The following is a 20,488-nucleotide window of genomic DNA, read 5'->3' on the forward strand; positions in this document are numbered from 1 at the left end:
GGGGGGGAGGTGGGCGGAGTGCGATGCCATGTTGTGGCACTGCAGGGAGGGAGGGAGGGAGCGGCGGTGGTGGGCAGCCCGGCTTGGGGTGTGCACACCTGCACCTAGGGCCCTCAGGGGCATGGGGCGGTGGGCAGTGAGTTTGCCTGGGGCACCATGTGCCCTTGGGCCGAGCCCTGTCCACATATGTGAAATTAGCCATCAATAGGAGGTCATGGGGAGACTGTCCACTCCAGCCTTGTGTAACTGGAAAGCATGCTGCCTGCAACCCTCCCAGTATGGTCAACTCAATTGCCATTTTGTGTGGAAAGGTCCATACATGTAACTTGCAGCTTCAATATATGCGTATTCTCAGAAATATGGCTTTCTGATTCTATATACCAAAACTGCAAAATACATGCATTGCCCTGTTCATGCAAAATGGTGACTGCTGCATCAAGAAGATCACACTTACCGCCCATCTCTCCTTGTGCATGGCTGAATCTTCAGAATCGTAACAACTGAAAAGGGCAATTGGGATAGAACAGGAAGGAATTCACTTGCTGTTTCCTACAGCAGCCACATGTACTGTGCTTGACAAACTGGATTGTACTGTTTCTACTTTTGAAGCTCTCATTGAGTCTCCCTCCCATCTTCTGTGCTCAGGAATGCAAACAGACCTATCAGAAAAAGCAACCTATGGACAGGGGTGTTGTCATCCCCCATGGTTTTATCAAGATTTTGACTTCTGAAGCAAGAAGAGCAGGAAGTGATCATTTACTAGACCCTATCAGCTTAGCCATCGGAGATAACAGGCTTCCATTCTGTGGAACAAAATCCCTTTATCTCTTGCATAGGTCTAGTTTCTCTTTGGAAATAGAGTGGGAAGGATTTTTAAAAAATCAGATGTTACCATCAAAGCAGTAGCAGTATTGGCTGATTATTTTAAGGTTTCCTGTGTGTTAAGAACCTTTGATAAGACCTGCATCCTTTGTTTTCTTGAGAAGGTTTCTTGGTTTCCAAATGATGACCATCCCTTCCAGGTGCAGATAGGAATACTCACATACTGTTTTGCTCTTTGATGAATCTCAGTCCTCACCATACTGTGTAGAGTTTTACAGCACAGGTGCACCAACTGGTTTCTTGTGGGATATCCTTAAGCATATTCTGAATAGCACGTGCAGCCTGCAGCTTATATAAAGGCTTCATGGCTTTTTCTTCATTGGTGAGATATCTTTTCACAATGTCTCCAGGCAAATATAATGGAATCTTGCTCACATTTTATCTCTCTCACACACATGAAACTGGTTCATACTGTCAGGCCTTTCATATCACCTACTACCTGTTCTTTTTAACTGGAGATGATAGAGATAATCAGACCTAGAAGGTGTTTTATAATGAGGCATAGCGCCCCCTCCCCCCAATGTGTGCATTGTGCCATCAAGATGCTTCTCACCCTATAAACCCTATAAATTAATGCTATTGCAAATATCTTGATATTAAGAGCCTTACTAAAGTCTTGCAAATGGAGGTCATGGCTTCCTTGATTTAGTCACTCCATCCCATAGTTTCCATAATTTCTAGATAGAAACAGAATGCCAGTTTTTAAAACAGGGTATCATATTGGGGAGGGGCATTCAGAGTGAGGAAGTGATAGACAAGGGGGTTTCTGATTGATCCTCTTTCTGCAAAGCATTTCTACAGTCCAGATGAGGTCTCCTATAGGTGTATGTATTAAAAATGGTATTTTTGGAGTCTGGGTATAATACATGTGAACAATATCTGTATTCCCAGTTTCCTGGTTTTGAATACCAGTGTGATATTCAGATCTGAGGGTTGGTTTTGTGTGTGTGTGTGTGTGCTTCCAATATTTTTCAGGTCCATTATTCCCTATAGGGAAACTTTCCAGAGAGGCTGTGTGTGTGTGTGTTATTAAACATACTGGCACCAGAATTGCAGGGGAGCTTGTCTTTTAAGTAATCCCCAAATTTCAAGTCAACTGGACTAAGGGGTCCAATTATATGGGCTTCTGAATAAGGTACCCCCACCCATCCTCCATTGTTTCATATGAAGGAAAACTCCACCCCTACAATTTTTTTAAAGCCAAGATTCTCTTCCATGGGAAGCCTATTGCAAACAATTGCTCAGCCCAGCCAATGTAGAACCTGAGATTCTGAGCTATGTAAAACCCAAGACTCTGAATATATGTAAAATGAAAGATTCTGAATATATGTAGAATTAAAGAATCTCAACCTATATAAACTATGATGTCTCAATGTAAACTCTGAGAATCCACACAATCAACCAAGCACAAACCAACTCTAGAAAATAACTAACTTTTTAAAAAGTACTTACTTTAAGCAGTCTGGCAAGTTGATACAAAGCCCTGAGAGACACAGAAACATTGGGGTGGGGGTGGGGGGGGGAGGAAGCAGTTCTTGGAGCCTGAAAACATGGCTCCCAAAAGTTCCAGTTAATCTTGAATAGTTTGGGATTTTTGGTGACACATCCTGAAAAATCCTGGATACATTTGGTAGACTTGATTATATCTGAAAATTCCTGATAAGGTATTTTGCAGGCCATATATTCAGCTTGGCTATATCTGAGCACACATCTCTAGATTCCTAGCAACTGGGAATATCATGGTGTTCCAGAAGTGTTCTTAATTTAGCAGTTTGAGTAAATAGGCAGAAAGCCATGAGATGCAATTTGGAATGAAGACATGGATGCTATTGTAGAGTTCTTTACCCCAGGCACATCACTGTAAAGGTCATAGGGGCCATATTAGTCCAATCTTGACCTAACATACTGACCCTCAGTTTTGTTCTGGGCCCAATTCAAGGCGCTGATATTGACCTTTAAAGCACTGTATGGCAAGGGACCAGCATATCTTCAGGAGTTGGACTGCCTACTCCTATACAAACCTATCCAACCACTTTGGTCATTTTCCGAGGCACTCAGATGCCTCTACCTTCTGAGGTTAGATATGTGGCAACCAGAAAGAGGGCTTTTTGGAACTCCCTTCCAAGGGACAGTTATCCATCCCTTTCAATCACTGCCATGTTTCAGCTGGAGTTCCCTCAGTGATCCTAATGATCTTCTGGACATATGTTTTGCTTGCTGTTTTTTTGTATTTTTATGTATGTTTGGTATTTTGGTTTTATGATGTGCTTTTATAAAGTTTTGGGTTTTTTTTTAATCATTAGCCATCTTGGTGGGCCAGATTGGGCAGAAAGTTGAATTAATTACTTTTTTATTTGTTGTTTCCTTTGGCAGGAAGGAGTGATAACAGAATCTGAGACTCAGTGTGTTGTTCATTGTAAAAATCCCTTGAAGCAGCCAGGAATGTGTTGTCCTACCTGTCTAGGTAAGATTTCAAGGAGACAGTGCTTTATAAATCTAAAGGATACATTTCTAATATTTCTTAAGACTTATTTTATTTTACTTTTTATATTTATACTTCTTTAGCTAGCCAATGTATGTTACTTTTGTAGATAGCATCAACCAGTGACTGATTACTGTTTTCCTAATGACACATTTGGTGTATGATCTTCTGTGCTCGCTTAATTGGTGCAATAAAAAGTTTTTGATAATGTATTACATCTGGATCTTGCGGTATTCATCAAGGTGCAATGTCGCAAATGGGAGCTCTTTGGAAACAGATGCATGGAAAGATTTGATTGGTTAGGCATTGCTTTACTCAGCTATTCACAGATAGCTTGAGCTTCCTTCATGTACCAGATATTCTTTTATATATTTGAAAGTTTTTAGCCTGTTTCCACTTAGTTTCCTTATCTGGAGGCAAAATATACTCTTACCATTTTCACAGGACTCCCATGTAAAATGCCTTGCCAGCATCATCTGGCAACGTACGCCTCGGCTGGAAGAGAGAGGGTTTCTCTGGCACCTTATTACATCCTCCTCCTCCTTCCATTGATTTCCAGTGTCCTGGGGCAGAACTTTCAAGATTCCTTATTGTCTTTGCTGTGACTGACAATATATGCCAGCCACATGCAGCCTCGAAACCCTGCAGGGCTTTCTATTCCATGCCAAAGTGGGCCAAGAGATGCTGCTGATGCACCTTGAGCCACTATGGTTTTGTGCTTGATGTGGCACCCCACCATGTTTTCTGGAGAGCCACCCCTCAGAATCCCCTTTCCATCTCTGAATGCTTTCCAGGTTTGATGTCTCCCTTATGATGTGCTGTGTCCCAAATCTGATCAAACAATTAAGGATACTTCAGTGAACTGCAGATTTATAGATACTGTAGTTTTGTTAATTTGAAGTTATACTTGAGCCCATCTTCTGTCTGAGCAGGAAACTTCCTGCCAAGAAAAAAGATTATCAGCGGCTAGATGAGCAAACCCTGGCAAAATCTCATTAAGAGTTTAAGAATGAAGGTGCACATCAAATGTGCATCCCATGGAAAGCAATGGAGGGCATTTGCATTCTGATCCACAGCTGATTTAACCCCAGAGTTCCTAAAAGCAGGGGTATCTCTGTGACATGTTGTTTCTGTAGATATCTGAGACCTTGGGGCAGAAAAGTAGAAAATGCCATAGAATAAAGGGGCACGTTTAACATACCTCTAATGTCTTAACAATACTTACTAGAGGGTTATTTCCCTTGACTAAAAACAATGCTATAGTTGATGAAACCTAGAATGTAACTGGTCTTTTGAGTCAGGAGAACACTATGAACTGTTCTATGTGTTATAAACCATCATGTCTACATCATTCTCTAATTTGTTTCACTGCCTAGTAGAGCATTTAGTTGTTCTTTCCCTTGCCCAATACTTCACAATTACCTTTGCTGAGGTACATTTTGTTCTTCCTGAGTTCCTTACTCCCTGATAGAACCCTAGAATCACAGAGTTAGAAGAGGCCATAAAGGCCATCTAGTCCAACCCCCTGCTCAATGCAGGATCAGCCTAGAGCATCCTTGACAAGTGTTTGTCCAGCCACTGCTTAAAAACTACTTTGAGTTTTACCCTTTAATCTGTAGTGTTTGAAATCCCTTCTTGATTTTGTTATTATGAATACATTTTGTTAATTGTATCATGTATACCAGCTGTTCACTGTATAAACCAAGAGCACCAGGGAAGAGGTTGCACAGTTCTAGAACCAGGTCTCAGATTCAGCAGGAGCTCACAGAGGTGCAGCTCCTGAACCTTTCTGAGGGCTCCCCCTCTTCCTCCTCACCTACCTTGTCCATTGAATAGTAGGTGCAGCTGCATAACAATCCATGGATTAGGAGAGCAGCCAGCCAGCCACCCACCAGGAGCTTTGCCACACCCCCAGCAGCCCTCATTAACCTCTGGAGAAGCCCGCGCCACTCTTTTCCCACTTCTTATGTGATTTTGGGTCTCCGGTGGCTTGCTGGCCTTTTGACTGGGGGGCAGTGGTCCAGGAGAGCCCCAGGTGAGTGAGGCCTGCTTGGGCTGGCTGGATTGCTAGCTAGCCTAAGCAGGCCTTGTTCGCACAGGGCTCTCCTTTCTTGCATTGGGTTACTTTTGGTTGGGATGGTGGTGGCATATGCTAATTAGTTATGCTAATGGGCTCTGCCACCTATTTTTCTACAAAACAACCCCTGTCTGGAACCAACAGTGGTCCAATACAGAACATCTTTGGATATTGTATGTTATATGCCATCAAGTTGCTTCCAACTTACAGTGACTTTATGAATTAATTGACTTCTAAAATGTCCAAGCTTTCCAATACATCAACCCATTTATTATTAATACTATTTCCATGCATTTTTGAAATGGAATACTTACTCTGGAGCAGTGTTCCCTCTAAGCTGAGTTAGTGTGAGCTAGCTAACAGGTTTTTTTAGCCTCCAGTTCACACATTTTTGTCTTAGCTCAAGAAAAATGGCCCCAGAGCAAACTAATTTATGCAGTAGCTCACAGCTTTAATGCCAGTAGCTCACAAAACAAAGTTTTTGCTTACAAGACTTCACAGCTTAGAGGGAGTATTGCTGTGGAGTACACTTTTTCTTTTCTTTTTCTCCCCCCTCTCCACATGGTTGTCTGAATCATTGTAGCATTACAATCTTTTGATATGCATGAAAGAGAAACAGGATGGCACTGGTAGTCATGAAGATTATCCCCCTTGGTGTAGTGGTTAAGTGCATGGACTTGTATCTGGGAGAACTGGGTTTGATTCCCCACTCTTCCACTTGCAGCTCTGGAATGGCCTTGGGTCAGCCACAGCTATTGCAGAGTTGCCCTTGAAAGGGCAGCTTCTGGGAGAGCTCTCTCAGCTCCACCTACCTCATAGGGTGTCTGTTATGGGGGGTGGAGGTAAAGGAGATTGTAAGCTGCTCTGAGACTCTGATATGCAGAGTATAGGGTGGGATATAAATACAATATCCTCCTCTTCTTCTTCCTCATGTCTCTAGCATCCCACTGATTTCCCTCCCCTCCCCCCCCATGCTCACAATGACTCTCTCTGTTTTCTGTGGGATGCCATCAATGCATAATTGTGGTATATGAGGATGACCCACCAGGATTATGCACTTGCTGTTTTCCCCTGTTTGTTAAAGCCCAGGTTCCTCCGATGAGAACACTCTGCTTAATGCCTTTTAATTAAGTTCATAGACCTTTGTGGTTATGATGATAAGATTTAAAATGTTAATGTGGTGTGCCCTAAAGGCTTGGAAATGAAATGGTAATTACCCGGAATTCCCATATGTGTTTATATTATTTTCAAGTAATGATTTATCTGAACTTCTAGTTTGAAAAACAGGGCTGGTAATACTTTGCTGCTGTGGTGTTTGTGTTGCGGTTGTGCTTGAAGAGCCAAAGTTGTTCAAAACTTTTTTCCTGTATTTCTTTCACCCAGGTTGTACATTTGAAGGTAGACATTACTATGAAGGTGAGGAATTTCAGCCTGAAGGGAACAAATGCATCACGTGTACTTGTGTTGTAAGTCTTTAGCATCATATCAATGCACATGACACGACTATAAAAAAAGACTGTTCTTGTTGTTACTGTTCTTGTTGCTGCTATTATTACCGTTGCTGTTATTATTTACATTCAGAAGAAATGAAATAGAGCTCACATGCATTACCTTCCTTGGCTGAGTTTCTGGGAGCAAAATATTTAGCTGAAAATTAATGACATGACTTGCATTGCCCATTGCAACTGATTATCATGCTCGGCGGCAGATTGACTATACTCCAGTCCAAGCTTAAACTGGAGTAACGTTTTGTAGGATTGCACTGTAAAACCTCCCCCATTTGTTGAAAAGAGCATTTCATATGCTGTAGAATAATAATACAGCATATACTAGAATATGTAGAATAATACAGCATATACTAGAAACATTTGTTGTTAAGTATGCAGAGCTTGACTGGCCTTTGTGCAGTTGTTGTCGGGTGCCAGCCTCCAGGTGGGACCTGGGGATTCCCCAGAACTACACTTCATCAGCAGACTACAGGGGTCTGTTGCCCAGGTGAAAATGGATTCTTTGGACAGTGGACTCTGTGGCATTGTATCCCACTGAAGTTCCTGTCCTCCCCAGGCTGCATCTCCAAATCTCCAGGATTTTCCCAACCTGGAACTGGCAACCCTATCTCCTCAGCCGTAGCCAGGGAGATCTGGCAACTCTGAGTTGTTGCCAATTGATTGCTTGATTCTGCACTTACCTCTGGAACAGTTATTATTTATTTATTTATTTCTAATGGTCATAGACCAGCAAACACTTCATAAAAGTCCAATTCATAACCAATAAAAGGTAATATAAATATACAATAATTATTATACACTAAAATATGATGCCACCTAAAATATACATAAAATACGAATATAGACTTTAAGACACTGAAGATTTAAAATTAGTGTTAAAACCAAGGATGAACTAAAAACCCTGTCTAGACCTCTTTGTTTTTTCCCTTCATAGATAAATTATTTATTCACTGCCTAAGCCAGCATTTAAAGCAGTAAAATCATACAAAATTAAAACTGATTGTCCATAAAATCATACATAAAAGGCATAAAATACTGTTATAAAACTACAAATATAACAAAACATGACAGTTTCAGACAACAGATTGGCAAAGGTGTTTAGCCATTTCCTGACTGAATCATTAGTGTTTTCCTTATTCTTGTGGCAAGCCAGCCAAATTTTGCTAATTTGTATGTAACCTCAGGGTTTCTATCGCTAAGAAGATTCTTAAGGAGTTGCAATTTTTGGCTACTGGTAAAAAGTATGACCGTGGAAAATGGAAGTACTTGATGATCATTATAAGCCTCACAGTCAAATATGACATGGACTAGAGATTCGATACCATCATTGCAGCAGCAGGGACATAATCGTTCTTGGAATGGCACCTTTTCCCCCTGTGGCTAAGAAGCTCCCTATATGCACTGCCCCTCTGAGTAAGAGGACACCAACCACTAATACATTGGATAATGGGCGCATTGGACAGGAGGAGATCCTCAGGTGCCAGTGGAGACCAGATGGCAAAGAGACCTGCCCTACTATAGTGACTCAAAATAAAGAGGGAAATGATGTACTCCCACAGCACAGAGGGGAAAGGAATAATGGATGCATCCTTTCAGATGTTGAGGGGACCCTGAATATTATTTCATCCCTACCATGACTGGCTATGTCACCTGCATCCAAGCCTTTCAACAGTCAATCGTTATCACTGGTATCTTGGAATTTAAGGGGATGGCACTGTAGAATGAAGGAACCTAGTGCAATTGATTTTATGTGCAAGTCTGATATAATTCTTGGTCAGGAAACTTGGAATTTAGAGGAGCCATCATTGAATGCATATAGGACTTTTGCTCTACCTGCAGAGGCCGCAGATCATGGCAGAGCCAAAGGAGGGCTCTGTATTTTAATATCCATCTTTCTCCAATTAAAAGTAATAGTACTTCCTCACTATGATCATTTTGCCTTAGCCCTTTTGCTTAACTCCCAAGATTTTTATTGCATAGTTGTAAATGCGTACTTACCTCCTAATAGGACAAATGATCAAGCTCTGGAGCAGTTAAGTTTCTGTGAACTCTTCTGTTCTAGTTACAGTAACTCAGAGGCCAGAAGTATATTTTTATCCTCAGATTTATCTCTTCATGTGTGTTCTGGCTTCCTATAAAATTGGTGCCTTCTAGAGATCAGTGGATCTCCCCCAGTCCTCTACTTATTCTTTTCCTTATTCCTGGAGTTTTTCCCACCTCTGTTCGTATTCTGTGGGACATCGAGCAACAGAATTTAAGGAGTCAATTTAGGGGAGGGACTGTGGCTCAGGTTTAGACCACCTGCTTGGCACGCAGAAGGTCTCAGGTAGGATACCTGGCATCTCCAGTTAAAAGAGATCAGGTGATATGAAAGTCTTCTGCCTGAGATCCTGGAGAGCTGCTACCAGTCATGTGAAATTTCCGCCAATAATGGCCTTGATGGACCAGTGGCCTAATTTAGTAAAGACAGCTTCATGTGTTTATGTGAGTAAAAAGAAAATGCTCTTCTCTTTCTCTTCCAAGTTGTTACTAAGGTTCAACAATACATATTTCTGTGACTTCCCCCTCCCGGGCCTTGACTGCAGAAAAACAACAATACAAAAACAAACGAAGACTAAATTGGCAATTTCCACAATTCCCCCTTCCCGCTGCACTTTCCATGTCATTCCTCAGGGTCTCCTATCCCACCCTTCACCACGTAGATTAGTGGACTGCAGTTGGAGACAGGAAAGTTCCATTCCGCCATTGGAAAGTTTAATCTGGAGCCAACCCCAAAATCAGAAATCCATTCAGAATTAGTCCTTTGTATGCTGATATATTTTTTAAAAATCTTAAAAGTACACTTTTGAGCATAGTATGAACCAGGGCTTTTTTTGTAGCAGGCACTCATTTACATATTAGGCCACACCCCCTGATGTAGTCAATCCTCCTGGAGCTTACAGTTGGCCCTGTACTAAGAGCCCTGTAAGTTCTTGGAGGATTGGCTACATCAGGGGTGTGTGGCCTAATATGCAAAGGAGTTCCTGCTATAACCCCTCCCCCCCGAAACTAATTTCTACTGGGTTTCTTTCTATTATTGTTGCTATTTTTTTGCTTCTGTGTTTCAAAATGTTGGATGCAGTTTACCCAGGGTCTCTCAATTTCAGGGTTGTAGAAGTGTCAGCCTTCATGTGAAATTTCCGCCAAAGCAGTTAGGGCAGATTGCATGGTTATGTCTCACTCCTGTGATGCCTAACAATACTGAATGTGTCAATTTATGGATGTATCAAGCTGGTTCAGGTAGCTGACTCGAGGATGACTCAGCCTTCCATCCTTCCGAAGTTGGTAAAATGAGTACCCAGCTTGCTGGGGGAAAAGTGTAATGACTGGGGAAGGCATTGGCAAACCACCCCGTAAAAAGGTCTGCCATGAAAACGTTGTGAAGGCAGCGTCACCCCAGAGTCAGAAACGACTGGTGCTTGCACAGGAGATCTTTCCTCCTTCCAAGTTCCCCCCCCAAAAAATTATGTGGGTGAAAACACCATAAATGCAGCCCAATTAAAGAAGACTTTAGGGTGGGCAAACTCAAACTGCAATGCAGTATGCTGCATTTTAAAATATCTCAATATTAAATTTTCAGTTCTTTGCCAATAGTCTATTTCCAAAGAAGAGTTTGTGCTTTTATGTGGTGTTCAGTAAAATTCTATTTTTATCTCTTACTTTGATGGGATAAGGTGATTAACTGGATCATAGATTTGAGTCGTATCATATAGAAAACATAAGATCACCCAAGCTGAATGATCGTGCTTCCAGTTTGCATAGAATACAGCACTGTTCCTCTGTCTCACAAGGGTGGTCTGGTCTGGAGTATCTAGCAATGCTGCATACTTCTCACTTGCTTGCTTGCAGTCATTTGGTGGAGCACAATTCAATGTTGTGTATTTCAGAAGGCCCCTTGTTCAATACCTGGCATCTCTGGTGGAAGGGTCTTAGGTGGTAGGTCTGGGAACAATATTTGCTTGAGACCTAAGTGAATCCCAGTCAGTCAGAGGCTCTGTCTTTCTGTCTGACTCTGTCTCTTCCCACCCTTCATCCATGGAGCTTAGACAGGCATATTATACACACCCTTCCCCCAATTTCATCCTCATAACAACTCTATGGATCAAGTTAGATTGTGAGAGTTTGATTCAACAGAATAGGTGCCCATGGTGCCCAGGGATGCAATGGTACCCACCAACATCTTTTCTGGCACTTGCCAAGTGTTTTTATAAAGTGGGTGGGCCCAGGTGGGGCTTTTGCTCAGCAAGACTTCTGACTGGCCATTGGAGATCTGATTGACTGTGTAGATTTTTAAAAGCATTGCTTTGGCAGCAGCTGCCGCCACAGCATAAGGATCTTCTCTGTGTGACTGAAATTAAACAGTAGCAGTAATTTTGTGGCAACCATTTTATGGCAGCTATTTTGTGCTGTGTCCTATGAGCTGTGCCCTGAGAGCCAGTTTGGTGTAATGGTTAAGAACAGAGAACTGAGTTTGATTCCCCACTCTTCACATGCAGCCAGCTGGGTGACCTTGGGTCAGTTACAGTTCTTTCAGAGTTGTTCTTTCAAGAGCAGCTCTCTCAGAGCTCTTTAAGCGCCACCTACCTCCTAGGGTGTTTGTTGTGGGGAGAGGAAGGGAAGGAGATTGTAAGCCACTCTTGAGTGAAAGGCAGGGTATAAATCCAATTCTTCTTTTTCATAGTGTCTCAGAATTCCAAATGTGCCCTTGGGCTCAGAAAGTTTGGGGATCCCTGCAATAGAGCATATTCCATATCTTGCAGTGGAACATCTACATCATGATCTCATCTTTTATATTTCTAATATATTTATTTAGATATTTATATCCCATAGAGCTCCCAGCCACCCAATGAAGGTGGGTTTTCCCCTAGTTTGGGGGGCTACTACCCGCTGGCACAGATCTGGCCGTTGGGGGATCCCCGAAAAGTTCTGTCAATGCCCAATGTGCCCAGTGTGATGATGGCTCCCAGAAGTGACATCAACACACTGGGCACTTCACATGCAGGAAACTCTAGCATTTGGGTAAAACTCTATGGTACCATAGAGTTTTTTACCCAAATGCTAGAGTGTCTCACACACAACATGCCTGGCATGATGGCATCACTTCCTGGTGACATCATCACACCGCATGTACAAAGCTCTCTCTCTCTCTCTCTTGGCTTGGCTTCGCGAACGAAGATTTAAGAAGGGTGCAATAGTCCACGTTTGCTGCAGGCTCGCTGGTGGCTGACAAGACCAATGTGGGACAGGCAGGTCCGGCCACAGCGGCTGCAGGGAAAAGTCTGATTTGGGGTTGGTGCTGTAGCAGTGCGATTCTTCCTCAATCTCCTTTTGTCCTCAAGACCAGCTATGCGTGTGTTCTCAAAGGAAGAGACAGCCTGGTGGATGGTGTGCCTCCATGCTTTGCGATCTGAGGCTAGAATTCCCCCACTGGCAGCCAGGTAAGACCTGACAACCCTAACACCCCACTTTTCTCCCCATAGTGGAAGGACAAAACTACAGTTTAATTAAGCAATCTCCTCAGACTACAGTAAACCATAACTGCATCCTGGGCTGGACCTGGATCTGTCTCATTCAGAGCCATGAGCTAAAGCTGTGGTGCAAGAGCTTTGGCTCACACTTCTGGCCATGCCCTGCAACTGGAAGGGAAAATGTTAACTGCTTTGCCTTCAGTGGCATCAGAAAGTCTTAAACCTGATTGGTAACCTGCTGAAACTAAAGGAGCACCAGACAAAATGCATCGTATGTGCAGTTCTGTACCTGGCACAGCGCGGTTGCATAACATTACCGGATCTGTCCTATGCCGGCTTCTATTAATCATTCAGCACACACATATATATATATAGCTTCAGTCAGTTCAGTAGAATGTGTGTGTCTTTGCCTGGGGTGAAGTTGGCTGTGTGTCACCGACACCACCTTAAACTTCATCAAACAGGAGTTGCACGTTGATGAGTCCGATTAATAAGTTGCCAGTTTGTTGGTTATTTCCTTTCCCACCATCCCTACCTGAGAGAAATCAGTTGGCTAGCACGAGGGTGTTTGTTACTGGAAACCAAAGTTTCAGCTGATGGAAGAGCACCATGCCCTGCTCCTCCCTCGAAACTGTGCTCATCTTCATTCTTGTTTTCTCCACTCCTCTTTTCTCTTACTTGCTTGTTTTCTTTTGAATTAGGATCCTGTGCAGGTCACTGAATCTGAAAGTGAGCTGCAGAGATATCATAGATACTTGTCGTAGTTTTCTCACTTCGCTCTGACATGGTTTACCACCCCCTCCTCATTAAAAAAAATGAAATTGCATCAGGGAATCTCTTATCAGAGAAGCGGGGCGGCTGTCTTGTTTCAGATACCTATCCAGTCATGCGATGGTATGGGAACTGACTTGTGAGTGATGTGCTGGAACATGTGAGGAATAGATGAAAGGTATTTTCCCCACCCCAATTAGATTTCCACTGTGATTTGAGATTGTAATCACTCAGCGTGACTTCTATAAGGGAGGAAGAAGAGATATGAAGAAGGAAGCTGAGCACCAAAGACAATTTTCTCCAAGGGTTTCTCCCCCCACCCTCCCTTTTTGGCAGTTCTGGCAGTAGGATAATAGATGGAAAAACACAAGACAGTTTTGTTGCACGTCTTATCCCCAGAAATATCTGGTTGTCAGGGCTTGGAATAGCAGTACGGCATACTTGGAGTAAATCAAATACATAAAAGTAAAAACAACCAAGTTTAACCTGGCTATGGAGTACACTCCTAATCTGATCTTTTGGGCAAACATCAGAAGCCAAGGGGCAAATGTTCCGAGCCACCACCAACTAGCCCAGTCACAAAACTTTATATGTAGAGTTGAGAAATACTTGGATATTTTGGGGGTGGAGCCTGAGGAGGGCAGAGTTTGGGGGAGGGGAGGAACTTGGATGAAGTATAATACCTTGGAGTCCACCTTCCAAAGCAACCATTTTCTCCAGGAGAATTGATCTCTGTTGCCTGGAGATCAGTTGTAACCAGTTGTAATCCCAGGAGATCTTCAACCATCATCACAATGTTGGCAACCCTATATGACTTTGCCATTCGTGTTGACATTTCAGATAGCCCTGTGTTGTTTTCCAGTCAAGGAAACTGGATTTTGATCCATCATGGCTACTCTTGCCCCTTATCAAAATGGCAGGGAAAGAAGACAGGAGGCCTTTCTCCCCTTCTGCTGTGGTTCCATCTAGAATCAGGTGTCTGTGGCACTTCTAAATGGAGTTCCCTTGAGGAACTTGCAGCTAGCATATTGCTGCAAGTCCTTGTGGGTGACCACATGGCATGTAACTTGTAGTTTGGCTTTTAGGCCAGATGTTTCCCAGTTCTGCATTTGCAGGCCTGCTGTTGGGAAAAACCTGATATCTGCCCCCGTTTCTCTTCTTCGGGATGCTATGAGTGAGACTGGAGGCCCCTCCCAGGTTTCTCTTTCTTATTCATAGGGTATATTTTACTGAGTGCTGCAGTTATTTAATGGCAACGATTGATGTCTATTGCGAAACCTGTGTTTTTGTCTGTACATGTCAGTTCTATCATATCCCCTCCCCTCCTCCAATTCTAATCATGCTTAATTAACCATAGCACCTTGGGTTGTACTCATGTTCTTTTTAAGCAGTTTGGTCTTCACGATCGCTCGCTCTCTATGACACTAGTCAAATTTCTTGCAGCAGAAGCTGCATTAAAACAAATTGACCTTGCTGCACTCAGATTTAGTGTCCATATTCTGAATGCCTGTTGTCAATCATTACGGCTCCAGATGGCTTTTGTTCTTACTGGCGTCAGAGCCTTGAAACATTTTCTTAGTCCATTAACACTTTCCCGAGTAGTCTATCCCTTTAGGTGGCTTGTGGTTTCCTGATGGACATGAAAATATCTTGTATGCCACTCTTCACAAATTGCCTTTCAGTGAGAGTGAACTGGATTTAAATGGCTGGATCTCTCTGGGGAATGCATTTGTGTGTGAAAAAAGGGCAGGGTTATGAGGATCACTTACCAAACCCCAGCTGCCCTGTAGTAATTTATCTACTCAGCATAATTCTGTAGAACAGCTTTGAGGAAGCCCATAGAAGTTTCTAAAGAAACCTTGGTTCTTCTCTCCACCCCCCCCACCCTCCCCCCCGTTTCCATTCAAAGTATATCCACTGGAATGATGGAGTGGTGACATTAATCAGGTGTTATTCCTCAGAAACCACATTTACAAGAATTTAAGAGGGAACCTACCCGGTTGTTTGGGGAAGGAGGGCATTTGTTTGAACTCTTGGCTTTCACATGTGCTTTCTTGCAGCCTGTATCAAATAGTCAGATTCCAATTATCTTATTACTCCCCTCTTTTTTTTTTTTGATGTAACAGTTTAAAAATAATTTTAAAAAGGCAGGCTTGGCAAGAAAATGGCTCTCGTGTGAGGGCGGTAACCATGGCAAAGTTTATTGTTAACTGAGAGTATTCCAAACCCATAACTGGGCCCTTTTTAATTGCCGAGTCTCCCGCACGTCCATGTTACCGAGACTATAAGCTTTATGAGTACTGGCATGTGAGGTATTTGGAGATATGAGGTACCGCCATGCTGTGTGGGTAGGCAGGGCTATTGAGCAGCTTCAGAAGAGGAGGATTCTGCTTCCAGCTTCCAGCTGGGAATGGGGAACAAAACTAGTTTTCCCCCTCTGTGTGCCATATTAAGTGGTGAAACAAAGGATGTTGGGTTGCTGCATTGTTAAGATGGCTAAGTGTTGCCCTGTAACATTAACTGGGCAAGGAGTACTTGTTACCTTTTGCCTTTTCTAGAAAGACTGCAGCAAAACTGGAGCAGTTTTTGAAGTCAGGGGTTTTCATGGATTGTTTTTCATGGGACAAAACGAGGCAAGTGCATCAGCTTACCTTTCACCTAGTTAGAGCGCTTTGTAAAAACCAGCATATGTAATGTATTATTTGTGCAAATTTATGTCCCATCTTTCCTACAAGAAGACTTAAAGTGGCATACATAGTGTTACCCATGCCATAACCTTTTGAGGTTGGTTAGGTAAGAACAAGATATCGTTGCTCTCTAGGAACAAATGCTAGCTGCTTATATTTCCATCTCCACGAGACGAATGTAATGGCGGTTGTGTACTACCTCATCTAAAATTATCCCATGAACTTGAATTTGAGCATGCAGTACTTCTAAATATTGGCTCCATTTAAGTTTTTAGTCTTTTGCACATGTTGCATTTCTTCTGTTGTTAAGTTAGCATTATTATAGGCATTTCTGTAGTGATAACAATTTACTGGATGGAAAACTCCTCAGTATTGTCTTCATCTGGGAAAACACGCACCTGTGTCCCACCATGCGTGCAAAGAAAGCATGCTGAATTTTCCCGTCTCCATTCCAGCAGTGCCTTCCAACCATGGAAAGATTGTTCCTGAGGCTGCAGAACCCATGCATATGAATAACTGCACAGGCTGGGGCTCTGCAGGGAAGAGGGAACTGAAGACGTATTGCAGTGTCACCCCCTTCCCTTTCCTCTCCTCCCTGCAGCAGTCCAACCAGTGCAATGATTCCATTGTGTAGATTTTGGAAGGGACTGCTGGAATAGAGAGAAATGCAGGAAAATCAGGGCGTTTTCTCATAGGGCTTACCCCAGAGCGACGTCCCTCTTCACTGCGCAGCGTCTGCGCAGATTTCGCACCAACTGCTCCACAGAACCTGGAAGAGCCGCAAAGTCCCGCGGCTTTTGCGTCACAAATGTAAACCTCCAAAAACCAGTTTACATTTGCGACGCAAAAGCTGTGGGACTTTGCGGCTCTTCCGGGTTCTGCGGAGCAGTTGGTGCGAAATCCGCGCAGACGCTGCGCGGTGGAGAGGGACTTCGCTCCAGGGTAAGCCCTGTGCAAAAACGCCCTCAGTGTTTTTTCTCTATGTGGTGTGATACAGGCCATGCTTCTTTCCCAGACATACACACACAGCAAGATGCTTCAAGAGTATCTTTACTAGTATCATCTAGTCCTTTGTCCTGTCTGTTTTCCGTGTTCCATGAAATCACCTCATTTAGTTTAGAACATAGTTATTCTGCATCAGGTAGCATGAATAGAAAGTTTGGACAACTGTAAATCTTGCATTATTTTTGTACCATCAAGTTAAGCTGACTTCTGGTGGCCCCTGGTGAGGCTTGAAGGCAAGGGAAGTTCAGAGCTGGCTTGCCATTGCCTGCCTCTGTGTCACAACTCTGGACTTCCTTGGAGGTCTCCCATCCCAATACTAGCCTGGGCCAGCCCTGCTTGGCTTCTGACAAGAACAGGCTTCTCTGAACTATCCAGGTTAGGGCCTCATGAAGCAAATCTTGGTTGTCCTTTTGTCTTTCAGCCATCTTCCATTGGGTGGAAATAAGTTCAGATGCCTCTTCTTGTCTTTTGTTGAGAGGATATATATGTCCTCCCCCTCCCCCCATGCATCACATAAGATGAATTTCATAAGGTGAGAGATTGAGCTAAAGGCTTTTGGGTGTGGGCAGAAAAGAGAATTTCAATATGGCTTTTGGCAATAGAAGAGTTGTTATCTTCAATCATCCATATGTTTAAATAGAATTTGGCTTTTGGGGGGAGAGCAGGGGAATGACATGAATTGAAAATAGTACATAGTACTGTGGAAGTGTAAACTTAGAACACTAAGATTTAAAACGTAGATAGTTCTCTAGTTGTGCCATATCCTTTTTTGTACTTTCATTCGTTCGATATTAATATGGTCAACTACCAGCACAAATAAGAAAAAAATTTACAAAAGCTAAAAGACAAAGAAGATATTGGATTTATATCCCGCCCTCCACTCAGAGTCTCAGAGCGGCTCACGATCTCCTTTACCTTCTTCCCCCACAACAGACACTCTGTGAGGTGGGTGGGGCTGAGACAGCTCTCACATCAGCTGCCCTTTCAAGGACAACCTCTGCCAGAGCTATGGCTGACCCAAGGCCATTGCAGCAGGTGCAAGTGGAGGAGTGGGGAATCAAACCCGGTTCTCCCAGATAAGAGTCCACACACTTAACCACTACACCAAACAAAGCTAAAATACTTACAAAATATTCAAATATTGCATATGATAACAGTAGGAAATAGGGTATATAAAATAGCTATTAAAATTTTGCTTCAGAACATAATATACCTTTGCAAACTTTACATCCTTTTGGTATGTCTGTACATGTATTTATGCATGCATGTGTGCATATTTATTTGCTGTCAAGTTGCAGCTGATTTATGGTGACCCCATAGAGTTTTCAAGGCAAGAGACATTCAGAAGTGGTTTAGTATTGCCTGCTTCCATGTCACAATCCTGGTATTCCTTGGAGTTTTCCCATCCAAATACTAGCCAAGGCTGATCCTGTCTAGCTTCCAAGATCTGAAAGACTGGGCCAGCCTGAACTGTCCAGGTCAGACATATATAGCCTGTTCACCAAAGAACAGACCATTGACAATAAATAGAGATGGGACTAGGGTTGCCAGGTCCAACTCAAGAAATATCTGAGGACTGAGGAGTGGAGCCAGGAGACTTTGGGGGGTGGAGCCAGGAGCAAGGTTGAGACTGTGCTCCTTTAAAATGCCTTCCCTTCATTGGAAATGATGGAGGATAGAGGCACCTTCTTTTGGGGTTTATAGAATTGGACCCCCCTTTTTGAAACTTGGGGGAGGCGGTTAGAAGAGGTGATAGATGCCATGCTGAAAATTTGGTGCCTCTACCTACAAAAAAACAGCCATCCCCAAGCCCCAGATACCCTTGGATTGATTCTTCATTATACCCTAAGGGGATTAATCTCCATAGGGTATAATAGAGTGCCAAGCAGACCCCCCCCCCTTGTGATAATTCTGAAGCGGGGGAGGGCCTCCAAACTAGGGAATCCCCTGTCCCCAACTGGGAATTGGCAACCCTAAATGGGACACAAAAAACAAACTCTGATCAAGCTATCCCAAATGTGGAAGCCCTAAATTGTATTCCAGTGCCTAGTTGCATTTTGCAACTGGATTTTTGCTGTTCTTACCCAGGAAAAATCCAGTTGCAAAACACATCATTTGGTGTAGTGTGAACACACTAGGGTTGTCAATCCCCAGGTGGGGGCAGGGGATCCCCCGGTTTGGAGACCTTCCCCCCGCTTCAGGGTCGTCAGAAAGCGGGGGGAGGGGAGGGAAATGTCTGCTGGGAACTCTATTATTCCCTATGGAGATTTATTCCCATAGAAAATCATGGAGAATTGATCTGCGGGTATCTGGGGCTCTGGGGGGGGGCTGTTTTTTGGGGTAGAGGCACCAAATTTTCAGTGTAGCATCTAGTGCCTCTCCAAAATACCCCCCAAGTTTCAAAAGGATTGGACCAGGGGGTCCAATTCTATGAGCCCCAATAGAAGGTGCCCCTATCCTTCATTATTTCCTATGGAAGGAAGGAATTGAAAAGGTGTGCCATCCCTTTAAATGTGATGGCCAGAACTCCCTTTGGAGTTCAATTATGCTTGTCACAGCCTTGATCTTGGCTCCACCCCTAATTTCTCCTGGCTCCACCACCAAAGTCCCCAGATATTTCTTGAATTGGACTTAGCAACCCTAGAACACACCCTTGCACTTTTTTTCCAAACTAAACATGGATCCAGGGGGTGTTATTTGCCCTGCTGGGGTGTTGCGCAGCCACTGCATACTCATGAAGCTTCCGTGAAATTTTTGTCTGAATGTTTCAGGAGTTCTGCACAGCTGTCCATTCATACATCCTTGGTTCCTGGAGATGCCCCATTAAGCTGTGGACTGCTTTCACTCTGGATGATCATGGATCTCACACTGTCTGCTTTAGTTTTGGGTCCTTTCCAGGAGAAAAGCAGAATATTGCCAGGCCTGCGTGCCAACTGGCTAGCTTTACTGTGACAACAATATATTTTGTAGTTCTTTTTAGAGTGGTAGACTTATTTGATTTGTAAATGAATCCAGCCTGGAAAGTATAGATAGCCCTATGGACCAGGGTGTGCGAGATAAAACTGAACAAAGTTTGAGTCCAGTGGCGCCCTTAAGACCAACAAAGTTTTATTCAAGATAAAATTGGTTTGACATCAAAATCTTCTCCCGCATATACATTTCAATCCTTGGATTCTTCTATTTGAACTTGATGGAGGTTCTTCAGAGCAAAACCTCTGGATTAAAGGGGGGAACAAATCTAACTGAGATGTGGCTGGAGGAATCTATTCATTTCTTCTAGGAAATTTCTGCTGAGGAATTCAAGGGGGGGGTCATCTTACAGAGGAGTAGTTCTGTTTTTGTTACTTGCAGTCAAAACAAGGGAGTCTTGTGGCACCTTAAAGACTAGCAGATTTATTGTGGCATAAAGGTTTGGGGACTAGAGCGTGACAGAGGGCTCTAGTCCATGACAGATTATGCCACAATCAATCTATTGGTCTTTTAAGATGTCACAAGACTCTTGGTTGTCTCAACTGGGGAGACTCTAATTTCAGGCATATTCTTATCTCTCAGCCATCTTACCTTGATCT

The 20,488-nt window shown here is 43.2% G+C and overlaps 1 protein-coding gene across 1 annotated transcript in view; it reads left to right on the forward strand.

Moving 5' to 3' along the window:
• BMPER (BMP binding endothelial regulator) overlaps positions 1-20,488 on the forward strand; it is a 276,446-nt gene that overhangs the window by 81,348 nt on the left and 174,610 nt on the right. Inside the window, exons 4-5 of the mRNA XM_060247726.1 lie at positions 3,256-3,346; positions 6,825-6,907. Coding sequence (XP_060103709.1) covers positions 3,256-3,346; positions 6,825-6,907 — 174 coding nt within the window. The remainder of the gene's footprint in view (positions 1-3,255; positions 3,347-6,824; positions 6,908-20,488) is intronic.

The sequence above is a fragment of the Heteronotia binoei genome, chromosome 10 (assembly GCF_032191835.1).
Source record: "Heteronotia binoei isolate CCM8104 ecotype False Entrance Well chromosome 10, APGP_CSIRO_Hbin_v1, whole genome shotgun sequence".
Lineage (NCBI taxonomy): Eukaryota > Metazoa > Chordata > Lepidosauria > Squamata > Gekkonidae > Heteronotia > Heteronotia binoei.